This window comes from Furipterus horrens, unplaced genomic scaffold, assembly GCF_987537825.1.
Source record: "Furipterus horrens unplaced genomic scaffold, mFurHor1.1.pri manual_scaffold_6, whole genome shotgun sequence".
Classification (NCBI taxonomy): Eukaryota; Metazoa; Chordata; class Mammalia; order Chiroptera; family Furipteridae; genus Furipterus; species Furipterus horrens.
The window spans coordinates 86,527,436-86,540,367 of NW_028327176.1; the positions used below are offsets into that span (position 1 = coordinate 86,527,436).

The 12,932-nt window shown below is 50.5% G+C and overlaps 1 protein-coding gene across 5 annotated transcripts; it reads left to right on the forward strand.

The window, feature by feature from the left end:
- The first annotated feature begins 1,145 nt into the window (after positions 1–1,145).
- On the forward strand, positions 1,146–12,653 carry BRD2 (bromodomain containing 2). Of its 5 annotated transcripts, none has more exons than XM_090282183.1 (13): positions 1,146–1,497; positions 3,930–5,238; positions 6,794–7,097; positions 7,723–7,860; positions 8,355–8,493; positions 8,572–8,786; positions 8,883–9,257; positions 9,745–9,873; positions 10,060–10,302; positions 10,443–10,696; positions 11,276–11,580; positions 11,712–11,834; positions 11,938–12,653. In XM_090282183.1, the coding sequence occupies exons 2-13, from the start codon at positions 5,210–5,212 to the stop codon at positions 12,072–12,074; spliced, it is 2,391 nt and encodes a 796-aa protein (XP_090138309.1). In that variant the 5' UTR covers positions 1,146–1,497; positions 3,930–5,209; the 3' UTR covers positions 12,075–12,653. The 5 variants fall into 5 exon arrangements, with proteins under 5 accessions (XP_090138309.1, XP_090138311.1, XP_090138308.1 ...); XM_090282185.1 differs by lacking the exon at positions 1,146–1,497 and adding an exon at positions 1,749–1,817; XM_090282182.1 differs by lacking the exon at positions 1,146–1,497 and adding an exon at positions 3,224–3,376.
- Positions 12,654–12,932: the final 279 nt, after the last annotated feature.

Sequence of the window (12,932 nt, forward strand, 5' to 3'; positions counted from 1 at the left end):
GTTACACAATATTGATAAGGTTACGTATTTCTTTCTTTCCTTTTTTTTGTACTGGGAAACTTGTAGAATTAAGTTAAAAATGCCAATTGGTAGAAAATGGAGGATAGCTTCAAAGTAATAGATAAGGTCAACCAGGTCAAAAGAAAAGGAATTGTCTTAAACAGAAGAGAGGGCTTGTAACAGGCATGGCCCTGTTTGTTGTTATTGGTGGGGAGTAAGGGGGTTACAGACTACAGAGCGAAAATATTAAATATACTCTGAGGGTCAAGGGAGGGATTATTGTGTATGAACAAGTAAAAGGTCTGCTTTAAGTGGCAACTCAATCACTGTAACATCCCTAGATTAGATTTTTATGGGATTGACTCAAGATTGAAAGACTAGCGGGGCAAAGCCTTAGGAAAAACTATTCGTTTTAATTTCAATGGTCAAGCACGAGATGAATAAAGAAGTAAAAGTGACCAGAAAGTTGGTAAGTTTTGAAGGCAGAGGAATCAGTGACTAGCAGGTCTCAATGAAGTTAGAAGTTTAGTTAGATTCAGGGGAAATAAAGAGATTGTAAAGACTGCCTTAAACAAAGCTGCAAAACAAAACGTCCCCGCCGCGGGCACCACAAGGGTGGCCAAGTCCCTCTCACACGGTCGATTCACACTACTAAACCGGAGAAGGGGTCCCACCCTGCAAACCCTCACATCTCCAGATTCAGGCCCCATTCTCCTTCACTGACTACAGCTCCGTGGGTCGCATTTCCCTAAACTACGTCCGAACGTATCGAGCTGCACCGGAAACCTGCGGAAAAGCAAACGAGTCACGCCGCCCTGGTGGCCGCAGGCACTGCGGAAAAGATCAGAGAAGCCGGAGGTCCGTGGACACAGCCGGCTTTCGCCCCACCCGTCGAGCGCTTCCCGAAGCGCCCCGAGAGCTGAGGTGCCTGTAACGACGCCTGCGCTCTACCACTCTCTCTGCCACTCTCCCTGCCCCTCCAGCGCTCCTTTCCCCCTCTCCAAAGCTGGTCGCACCCTTGCGCCTGCGCAGTGCAACGTTTCCGGGTTACGGCAGCCATGTTCAATCCGTAAGAAGAGGCGTTGGGGGGCGGGGACAAGGTCGGCGACAGCGGGGTAGGAAGCTGGGGGTTATAGAGAAACAGCTGCATTCGAGCACTCTGAGTCTCTGGAAATAGACCTGGGCCATACAGTTCCCCTGGCCCCTTGAACGACCCCCAGGAACCTTCGGAAAACTGGTTCGGCCCGGTAGAGGGGAAGGAGAGGCACAGCTGGCACGTGACCCGGCTCAGCCAATCTGGGTGTTGCTGACGTGGCCTCGGGGCCCAGAGGATTTCCCCACCCCCCACTCGATCGGGAAGGGAGGGGCTGGGGGCTACGCCCCCTCCCCCAACAGCTTCAGTTTCCGGGGTGGGGGGGGTGACTCCCCGGATCACATTCTCCCCCCGCACCAAGCCGAGGGGAACATTGGATCCCCCCGGAAGGTCCCAGAATCCAGGTAAGAAGGGGCCCTTAGGCGGGGATGTTGCCAGTCATTTACGTGCTTAACCAGTGGTGGGGAGTCCGGGAGGGAGATTCTTGGGGTTCAGAGTAGAATCCTGAGGGTGGGTTTGTCCTTCAAGTATTTCACAACCAATGGGAGCGTGAGTAGGGGCGAGCGGGAGAGGGCATCTCTGATGGGGGAGGGGAATGGCCAACCTCAGGCCTCCATACCAATCGGAGGGCAAAGGGGCTTGGAGCGGTGTGCCCCCCTAGCCCCCCCCCCCAAGCACAATGCAATTCCCTTCGTTCCCCGGCGGTAAGGAAACCCAGAGTCAGGTAAGGTTTACTTTTGGCGGCCAGGGCCGGGATCGGGGGGAGCGTGACCTAGTGGGTTGAGAAGTGGAAGTGATTGTATCTACTCATGGGTGTGAAGGGTTAGTGGGCATCCTGGGGTGTGAACTGAGATTGTTCACAGGCGCCCACTACCTTTCTCCACAGACTATAGAAAGAGCATTTCTATGCTCTCTTTGTGTCAGCGGTTGGAAGCTCGCAGTCATCATAGGGCATGCTAGAGGTTACGCTTCGTGTTGGTTATCAAAATTGTGTGCATTCACATGGACACGGCCTATGGAGCTTTCTGTCCAAACTTTCGTTGCCCTGTTGGGGTCTTAGGCTGAAAGCTCGGGGTCTGCTTAGGAGCAGACACCAGGCCCAAGGTCAGTGCTGGGAGGGCGTCTGAAACTGGAGGGAGCGAGGCTTAGGACCTGGGATGATTTCAGAGCTCACAAGGTTTCGGGTTTCTCCAGGGTGGTGTTTCACCTCTATTCCCCTCCCCCATTTCTAACAGTTTTCTCCTTGTGTATAGCGGGGGAGGGAACGGGAAGGGGGGAAGAGTTACTTTTCCAAATTACTGGGTAGCTGTAGCCTCCTGTGTGACTCATGTGGGGGAAGGGAGGGTTGGGAGGCAGCGGGGAGCAGTGATTTTCCGGAATTCAGGGAAGCAAGCCAGGGTAATGTCTGGCTGCCCTTTCGCTTTCTGTAAGACTCAGTGTTTTCTCGGCCTCCTGTTTTTCTTTCTTTGCTGGTGGCTGTGCAGATTTGTATGGTCCCGGTTGGAGAAAAGCAGATTTGGGAGGCTGGGCCACTGGGGGAAGGGAGGCTTCTGCAAAGTTGCTGTGTCATTGCCCTCCCTGCTGCAGCGGTGGGCCCGCATGTACTTTTGGGGCCGAGACCTGATCCCTGGCGGGAGCGGAGGGGGGCGGTGAATCTTCTTTCTCGGGGTGCATTTCCTCCGCAGGGTTTCCCTAACTCGGGAGGTCGTGAAGACAGAGCGATGGCCGTTTTAGACGCAGTAACGACGTTGGGGCTCAAGAACTACTGCAGAGGGAGGGTGACGTGGTTGGAACTCAAGGATCTAGGCCATCGGGAGCCTTCCCGAGGGAAGGAAGCTCTTATATTCGTGGACTTGATTGAATTTCCCTTCTGATTTTGCAGTCTGTTTTCTTCCTTGGTACCCAGAAAAGGGGAAGTGGTGGTATTTATTCTCCCGCAAAGGGACAGGGAGCCCCAGCGATGGCTCTAGAGATCCTGACCTTGATGTTATGCTCTGGCTCTTTATTCATCCGTAGTCTAGCCTTATTCAGATAAACAGATGGGGGAGGGGGCGAAACAGCTCCCAAAATGGCTCCTGCCCCTCCTCGGAGGCGGACGGCCCGGGGGGAGGGGAGAAGGGGAGAGAAGGAGGGGGAGGGCTAGTGAGCCGCAGCGGCCGCCTCCTCCGCTCGCCCTCCTCCCTGGTGCTGACCGATGGACCAGCCGCTCCGTGGGGAGGACTCCGGACCTTGGTGGGGGGATGGGGGCCCATTTGCCCCCACAGCGGAGGAACCCTAAGAGGGGTGCGGGCAGGCCCCTTGGGATGGGGGAGACGGGCAGGGTCGGGGAAAGTCCGAGCTCTCGGTAGGGGAGGGTGTTCACCCTGATTCGCAGGACTTAATTCTTTTCAGCTCTGAGCCAGACACTGGAATGAAATTTGGGGAGGAGGTGGGCTTCTTAGGAATTTCTGAGGATTTTGCTCCCACTTCAGGGCTGCCGAAGTTTTGTTGAGAAGGCAGGTATTTGTATTGGTTAACAACGTATGAGTGGGTAGGGACCGGAGATGCGCTTGGGATGCAGGTGTTTGGAATGTGTTCTAGGTTTGGTTACTTTGTTGATAAAAGCTTTGGGGAGTTCAAAAATAGATTGAGGAATGTTTTGCTTTTCGGTTGGTTATTTGACCTGGGGAAAGGCAGGGACGATTTTAAGACTCCAGCAAGCCTGTGGGTTGGTTGGTTGGTTTTTATTGTGGAACATAGGGACGTTAGATCACGATCTCGCTGCGTTCCGGATCCCTTAGCTGTTTTCCAGTGTCAGGCCGTGGCTTTTAAGATGGCGTCTTCTTCCTCATTTCAGATTCATCACCGCAGCGGTCTCGCTGTCGAAAACAACCATTCGCCAGGCGACCTACGGCCACACCCTGGCGGCCAAGGTTGGCTACGCCGGCCCCCACCCGTTCTGCTGGTCTGATCTGTGGAGGAGCTACGAATGGCACGGCCTGCCCGAGTTTGGCAGTTTCCAGTCGCACCAGGCCTGGACGCCTGGGAAGACTTTGTTGGAAAGGAAGGTGGGGAGAGGGTGCTGCAGCCTGCCAACCTCCTCTTTCCTTGGAGTCGCCGAACCACAGCGCAGCCAATTGGCTCAGTAATATGGCGGATTGCTGCTTCTCTATGGGCCAATGCAGCACTCTTCTGCCTGGCGACTGACGCTTTGGAAATAAAATTTATGACATAATGGCTTCAGCTGACCAATAGAAAATGCTCCCGCGGAGAGGCGTTCCTTCTGCTTCCTCTGGACTTCTTCACGCGCGTGAGCGAGCGAGCGCGCGCGGAGGGGGTGGGGGAAATCTCGAGCACGGTGGCGCGCATGAGCGGCGAAGCTCCTCCCCCCTGCCTATATATAAAGGGCTGGCGCGGGGCTTAGCGGCGCCATTTCGCGCTGGAGTGGAGCAGGCTCTAGGACGGGCTGGAGGATACTGCCTACTGATACCGAGCTCTCCAGTCGTCGGGGCCGCCATTACAATCCACGTCCATCCTCTTGGAAATGGCCTTCGTCTCGGCCTATGACCAGTCCTGGGGGACAGTACAGACCCCATAGAAGCCCCTGAAGCTCCCCTTTTTCGGGCCCCGCCCAGTCCTCGGATTCTGTCCACCCCCTCTACTCCGCCCTCAAGAGGATTTCAAAGATGGAGGCGGCGGCTCCCTAAACCACTTTCCGTGTTCATCCGCCTCCATCGAGATCGAAACGGGATCTCGTCCACCCTGGATGGTCCCTGCAGGAAGAGGGGATCCTGGCAGACCAACATCGGGCAATATTGACGACGCTGTCTGGGATCGGGGTCCTTCCTAGGGTTTGAAGAGCCCGTCTCCTCGCTCGCCCACCTCTGCTGGGGCCGCCGCCATTTTCTCGCTGTCCGCCTCTTGTGGAGCGCGCCAAGCTGCTGGGAGATTTCCGTGAAGCAGCGGAGGGGACTGCTTTCGTGCCTGCCCTGTGGGGGGGCGGTTGTCGCCTAGAGGGCAAGGGCAGCGGCCCCCCCACCCCCATTACTCGGGTTATGCTGTACGGGGCGACTAGGGGAACCGAGGCCACCCGGACTTGCCGCGGCTGAGTATAGCGCTGGTTCCCCTCTTGTCAGGATGCTGCAAAACGTGACTTCCCACAACAAGTACGTCGCCGTGAGCGGGAAGGGGACGTTGGGGAGCTGTGGCACGAGGGTTGTGGGACATCGGGTTCGGAGGGAATACAGACTCGAGCGCGTTGCTCTTTAAGTGGCGCGGCTATTGACTGGGCTCGCGGAGGGGATTGAGCGACGGTTTTGAAACCGTGGTGCTGTCCCAGACGCTTCGCGCGGAGGGAGTGCAGGTAGTCCATGTCTGTTACTTCCCCCGCGATGACCCAGTCTCAACCGAGTCGGTCAGAGCTAGGTTGGCGCCGGAATGTAGTGGGGAAGGACGTTGGGCAGCGGGTCCTGCGGTTAATGGGTCTGATGTTTAGCCCTTTTGGGGTGTTCCTGGCCACATCTAGTGTCTTACTGAGTTGCCATGGTGACAGCTTCAGAGACTGGCAACGGGAATTCCCAGGGTAGGATAGAGGGATTATTGTTTTAGCCTGTGGGTCCCTGGTGTCTAGGGTAGGTCATTAAACCCCGGCTTGTTTTTTGAGTGACTGGTTTGGTTTTGTGTTGGGGTGTGTGTGTGTGAGAGAGAGAGAGAACATTTTTGATAGCCTTGAGTTTCATTCAAGGATAGAGGGTGGAGCTAAGGCTTCTCCAGCGTAGCTGTGTTCAGGTGTAAACAATGAGATATCAGGGTAGTGGTTTCTTTCATCTTTGGCCCAGAGAAACACCTGGTCCTGAGGAACACCAAAGAGAATGTAAACTTGAACCACTGTTGGCTTTTGATCTCCAGAGTTGATGCTACAGTGGGATCTGTCGTTGGAATGGTTTTTGGCAAGGTGGGGGGAGGGGAGTCAGTCCCTCTTAATGAGGGAACTTGCTGACCTTGACTAGGCTCTTTTTTTTTGCGTCCCTTCTTTGGAGGAAGAAGGAGACAGGGTATGCAGAAAATTTCTGAAGGCTGGCAACTGGCTTATTCCAGGCTGTGAAGTCCCACAAATGCTTCTTGCCGAATTTTTTTTATTTTATTTTTATTTTTTAGTTGTATGGGGTTCTGTTAGACTTCTAGTTCATTTTCTGCTTTGACGTTAACTATGCAAAGCTTAGGAGGCTGATCTCTTCTGCCCAAATGGATTCTTAGCTGTCCCATCAGCATTTAATGAAAATCTCCTTCATTTATTTCCTTCCTCTTCCCTCAGGCTCAACCACCATGGCAAACCATCAAGCCCCTAGTGACTGAAATCCTTCTCATGCTTGGGGCTTGAAATAATAGGCTCCACCCACTTTGCCTAAGTCTCTTCCCCCATAAGCCTGAGGTTCTGAGTTGTTAAGCCCTGTAAGAAACCGTTTGGGGGCTTCCCCCCCCCCAATGTAAAAAACATGATAGAACCCATCATATTCTAGAAAGGTAGGACCTAGGTAGGTGAACTAAAACAAGGAAACAAAAAACGTGGGAGCTGGGACAAGAATAAATCTCCAAGGGTGTTTGAATACTGTGGTTAAGCTTGCCCACCTCTCACTAGGTCCCAAGCCTGGATTTCTTGGTGTAGAGTGTAAATTGCACTCTTATTTTCCGTGAGATTACCACATTAATTTTGTCTTCCAGGCTCCCTGGAGAGGGGAATGCAGGGTTACTGGGGCTAGGTCCAGAGGCTGCAGCACCTGGGAAAAGGATTCGAAAGCCTTCCCTGTTGTATGAGGGATTCGAAAGCCCCACAATGGCTTCAGTGCCAGCCTTACAACTGACTCCTGCCAACCCACCACCCCCAGAGGTATCCAATCCCAAAAAGCCAGGACGGGTTACCAACCAGTTGCAATACCTGCACAAGGTAGTGATGAAGGCTCTGTGGAAACATCAGTTTGCATGGCCCTTCCGGCAGCCTGTGGATGCCGTCAAACTGGGTCTGCCGGTGAGTTGAGAAGTTGGAGCGGGGAGGTGTGGGAATGAACAAGAATGTGTGTGCGTGGGGGGGGGTGGGCTGTTTAGTATAGATGCTGCGGCCCCTAGGGATTTCCCATCCTCCCCCCTCCCCCCATAGGGCAGATAGCCACCACATTACCAGATTTCTGGATTCTTGGTCCTTTGTGATTGATCCATCCTTTTGCTATCTTGGCATCTCTCATTGTGTCCTCCTTGTGTCCTTCCTTAACTTTTGTGCCCTGGCTCCATTTTACAGATTCCCACCCCGGGTTGGGAGAGGACCACGGTGGCAAAAATTCTTAGCTTCTTCCTCTCCCTCATGCAGCCCATGGATAGCCAGCCCCAGAGGTAATGTCACAGGATGGGAAAACTTCCAGAGTGGGTGTGGGAGGTGGGTGGTTAGAGGAGAACAGTAGGGGCCTCCTACTGGATGTTAAGAATCCTATTCCATTTTTTTCTGTCCTGTAGTTTAATTGGGGCCGCAGTTTAGGGGGACTTATGTACTCCTTTGATATGGGGTATGTATGTGAGTGTGTGTTGGGGTCAGTAGTTTGCCTAGGAAAACAGGCATACATTTTTCAATGGTTCTGACCTAGGTTTGTTTATTTGTTTAGGATTATCACAAAATTATAAAGCAGCCTATGGACATGGGGACTATTAAGAGGAGACTTGAAAATAACTATTATTGGGCTGCTTCAGAGTGTATGCAGGATTTTAATACCATGTTCACCAACTGTTACATTTACAACAAAGTAAGTATTTTTCTGTTCATTAGTAGATGGGGGGAGAGTGCTTTTATTACGAGATGTTTTGACTACACGAAGTCTAAATCTTTTACTATAGGAGATGTTCTCAGTCAGGATCTAGAAAATCTGAGAAAGGGTACCACTATACTCAGTGATGTGGCTTCAGAAATCCAGAGTTAAAAGATTATTTAAGTAGAACACTTCATACTTGGGGATGGTGGCCCTGTTAGGAATTTCCAGAGACCTGAATAGAGCAGGATCTATTTTCCTTGTCAGATCTCCTTCCCTTATTTCTGAATTATCTTTCTTTGTTGTATTATGAAAGGCAGAGTTGGGAGAGGCAGTGAGAATTGGTGTCCTAGTGTAGGAAATTCCTAGTGCTCAATGACACACACATCTAAGGGGGTGGTGGTGATGCCTGGTACTAGGAATTCCTTTGAGAAAAAGTTGGGGGGGGGGTTGGTTTTTTGCTGGCATTTGAACCTTTTTGTTTTCTGTAGCCCACTGATGATATTGTCCTGATGGCACAAACGCTGGAAAAGATTTTCCTACAGAAAGTGGCATCAATGCCACAAGAGGAACAGGAGCTTGTGGTGACCATCCCTAAGAACAGCCACAAGAAGGGGGCCAAATTGGCAGGTAGGAAGAGTGGGAGTTTTGCTAATGGAGACCAAAAGATGGGAAAGATGATCAAACTAATCTTTTTTTCTCTTTTAGCACTTCAAGGCAGTATCACCAGTGCCCATCAGGTGCCTGCTGTCTCTTCTGTATCTCACACAGCCCTGTATACTCCACCTCCTGAGATACCTACCACTGTCCTCAACATTCCCCATCCATCGGTCATCTCTTCTCCCCTTCTCAAGTCCTTACACTCTGCTGGACCCCCGCTCCTTGCTGTCTCTGCAGCTCCCCCAGCCCAGCCCCTTGCCAAGGTATAGATCCGTGGATTTCTTTTGGACAATGGGGAGGAAAAGCTTGAATGAAGTGGACCTGAGATGAAAAAGGCTTTTTTGTCTTATCTTTTGCAGAAAAAGGGGGTGAAGCGGAAAGCAGATACTACCACCCCTACACCTACAGCCATCTTGGCTCCTGGTTCTCCAGCTAGCCCCCCTGGGGGTCTTGAGTCTAAGGCAGCACGACTTCCCCCTATGCGTAGAGAAAGTGGCCGCCCCATTAAGCCCCCACGCAAAGACTTGCCTGACTCTCAGCAACAACACCAGAGCTCCAAGAAAGGAAAGCTGTCTGAACAGTTGAAACATTGCAATGGCATTTTGAAGGAGTTACTTTCTAAGAAGCATGCTGCCTATGCCTGGCCTTTCTATAAACCAGTGGATGCTTCTGCCCTTGGCCTGCATGATTACCATGACATCATTAAGCACCCCATGGACCTCAGCACTGTCAAGGTATCCACTGCATGGGGCAGATGGGATGCTCAGGCAGTGATTACAGCCTAGGGATCAATAAATATTATCAGTAACTTCTCCTTGGGGGCATGTAGCAATCATTGGTTCTTAGGATTTTACGAAATAGTAATGTGGCAATTGGGCAAGTACTTGATAAAGAGTCCGTAATTTCTGGAGTTTATATGGTGGGTTTTATATTCAGAACAACACTACTTGTATACAGTTAAGTCCTACTTATTGAAGATACTCAGGGAAGTTAAGAGGTGAAGGATAGAGGCTGCTGATCCTCCCCTGTCACTTAGAAATGATTTTTCTTCTAGACATAGATATTTCTTCAATCCACCCAAATTCCTTTGACTTCGGGGCACAAATCCTTAAAGTCATCCCCAATATGCTTTTGAGAGGGCTGCTCTTGCTCTGTCTGGGGTTGGCAGGGAATGGTGAGTCTCCCTGCCTATGCAGCTTCTGATGCTGCCTCCTTCTGCAGCGGAAGATGGAGAACCGTGATTACCGCGATGCCCAGGAGTTTGCTGCTGATGTGCGGCTCATGTTCTCCAACTGCTACAAGTACAATCCCCCAGACCACGATGTTGTGGCCATGGCAAGAAAGTTACAGGTGAGTGTCAACGTTGGGGTTTGGGAAATAAATGGGTCTGGGGAGACTTGTCACCTGCACTGCATAATCTCAATATGAGGATCTCCTAATCTTTATAGTTGTAAAATGGTGCGCCATCACCAGGTAGCTGGGTATAATTGGGGCACTATTCCCCCAGCATAGTTTTGAGTCTGCCTCTTTTTCTAGGATGTATTTGAGTTCCGTTATGCCAAGATGCCAGATGAACCACTGGAACCAGGGCCGCTACCAGTCTCTACTGCCTTGCCTACTGGCTTGGCCAAATCATCCTCGGAGTCTTCTAGTGAGGAAAGTAGTAGCGAGAGCTCTTCGGAAGAAGAGGAGGAGGAAGATGAAGAAGATGAAGAAGAGAGTGAAAGCTCTGACTCTGAGGAAGAAAGGGCTCATCGCTTGGCTGAGTTACAGGAACAGGTATATTTGTCACTAATGAGTTTACTAAGACATTCATGTCCTGTCTTTGATTATGCCTCCTGTTTTCCTAATATTCTTTTTAAATTGCTTTACTTTATGTGTTTTTCCCATTTCACATCTTGATTCTGTTTCCCCTCTAGCTTCGGGCTGTACACGAGCAACTGGCTGCCCTGTCCCAAGGCCCAATATCCAAGCCCAAGCGGAAGAGAGAGAAAAAGGAGAAGAAGAAGAAACGGAAGGCTGAGAAGCATCGAGGCCGATCCGGGGTAGACGAAGATGACAAGGGCCTTCGGGCACCCCGTCTCTCTCAGCCCAAGAAGTCCAAGAAAGCAAGTGGCAATGCTGCTGCACTAGGTCCCCCTGGCTTTGGACCTTCTGGAGGAAGTGGCACTAAGTGAGTTGTAACGGGAGAAAGCTTTCTTCCATTCCTTGCAAAGCTTTCCCTAAGCCAGGGGTCAACAAACGTTTCCTTTAAGTGGCTGGGTGACAGGGATGGACTTTTTGAGGGCCACAGGGTCTCTTAAGCTACTCAGCTCTGATGGGACAGTACAAAAGGAGCTTTAGGCAATAAAGATGAGAACATGAATGTATCTTCCAATAAAACTTCATTTAAACAAGTGGCAGGCCAGATTTGGCCCAAGGTCTATATCCCATTCTGTAAACCAGTGAGTCCATCCTTGTTTGTTCTTGTTTTCCATGGTGGGGTGTGGGGTAGGTTAGTAGTGCTTTAGGGAACAATAAGATAGATGTACTGATGCCAGCATATTTATATCTAATTTTCAAAGCCCAAATTAAATGTTAAATGGTTGGCATTCCCTAATGTAGTGTCCCAGCTCTGACTCACTCCTTTGCCTTAATGGGAAACCAAGCTGCACGCCAGGTAGGAAGTCCAAATTATTGGATTGAGCAGTGGGAACATACTGGGAGAGGTTAAGGATGCTTCTCTAATTGAGAGGGGTTTTTTTGCCCATAGATTGCCAAAAAAGACCACGAAGATGGCCCCACCTACTCTGCCTACAGGCTATGATTCGGAGGAGGAGGAAGAAAGTCGGCCCATGAGTTATGATGAGAAGCGGCAGTTGAGCCTGGACATCAACAAATTACCTGGGGAGAAGCTGGGTCGAGTTGTGCACATAATCCAAGCCAGAGAGCCCTCTTTACGTGACTCAAACCCAGAAGAGATTGAGATTGATTTTGAAACACTTAAGCCATCCACGCTTAGAGAGCTAGAACGTTATGTTCTTTCCTGCCTTCGAAAGAAACCTCGGAAGCCCTACAGTGAGTATAAATGTGGTCCACCCGTCTTCATGAGATTCTGAGGACAATTTGGAAAAGGGGTCGGTGTTCAAGAAAGGAACTTGGCCACACCAGGGTGCGATAACACTAAGATGTATGCTTTCTTTTTCTAGCCATTAAAAAACCTGTGGGAAAGACAAAGGAGGAACTCGCTTTGGAGAAGAAGCGGGAACTAGAAAAGCGGTTACAAGATGTTAGTGGGCAGCTCAATTCCACCAAAAAGCCCCCCAAAAAAGGTGAGTATCCTGTAAACCACTGTAAGTTCACTGTATTTTGCCCTACTGTCTTGTCTTCACAAATGGAGATCAGAATTAACACATTTTTAACTTTGTTATGCAGCAAGTGAGAAAACAGAGTCCTTGTCTGCTCAGCAAGTAGCAGTGTCACGCCTCAGCGCTTCCAGCTCTAGCTCAGACTCCAGCTCCTCATCTTCATCTTCCTCCTCTTCAGACACCAGTGATTCAGACTCAGGCTAAGGGGCCAGGCCAGATGGGGCAGGAGGCTCCGCAGGACCGGACCCTTAGACCACCCTGCCCCACCCCTTCCCCCCTTGCTGTGCCGCTTCCTCATCTCACCCCCTACCTGCACTGTAGGAGAGCTGGCTCTGCCGGGGTAGGGATGCAGGGACATTTACTGAAGGAGGGAACAATGGACAAAATAAGGTTGAGTTCCCAGCCCCATAGAAAGTGGCCTCTTGGGCATAGAGCCTCCATTCAAAATGTCTTGAGGCAGGGCAGGTAGACTGAGTGGGCAAAGACCCTAATAGGGGGTTACCTGAGGCCATAGCTACCCTGTTTACTTGTAAAGGCCCAGTTTTGAGGTTGATTGGTTCTAATTTATTTTAAGCTAGGTAAAGCTGAGGGTAGAGGGGACATGGTCACCCTCAGCCTCCATGGGGAGGGAAGAAGGGGGAGCTCATTTTTTACGTTGACATTTTTCTACTCCGTTTTCCCTTTTTCTCAAATTGGGGCCCCTGGGGGTTTCTGTCATCTACCCATTTGGTCCCCTGGATTGTCTGTTGATTCTAACTTGTAAATAAAGAAAGTATTATTCAAGTTTGACTTACCTTAATGTTGTTTCTATGGTACTTAAGAAATAAATCATGGTAGAATTGTCTTGAGAATTTTGATGCAATTATTTTTGAGATGAGAAAAAGGCAGAGCCATCATGTAGTTAGATTGTCTTGGGTTTTATACACACACCCCCATAGGGTGTTGATGTCATAAAAGTATATACATCTGCTCCTTGTAAAGCGAGTCCATCAAAATAACCTTTAGGTTCATGATTTGCTGTGGTTTAGAGGAAGAAAAGCAAACCTGGCTCATGCATGCCTT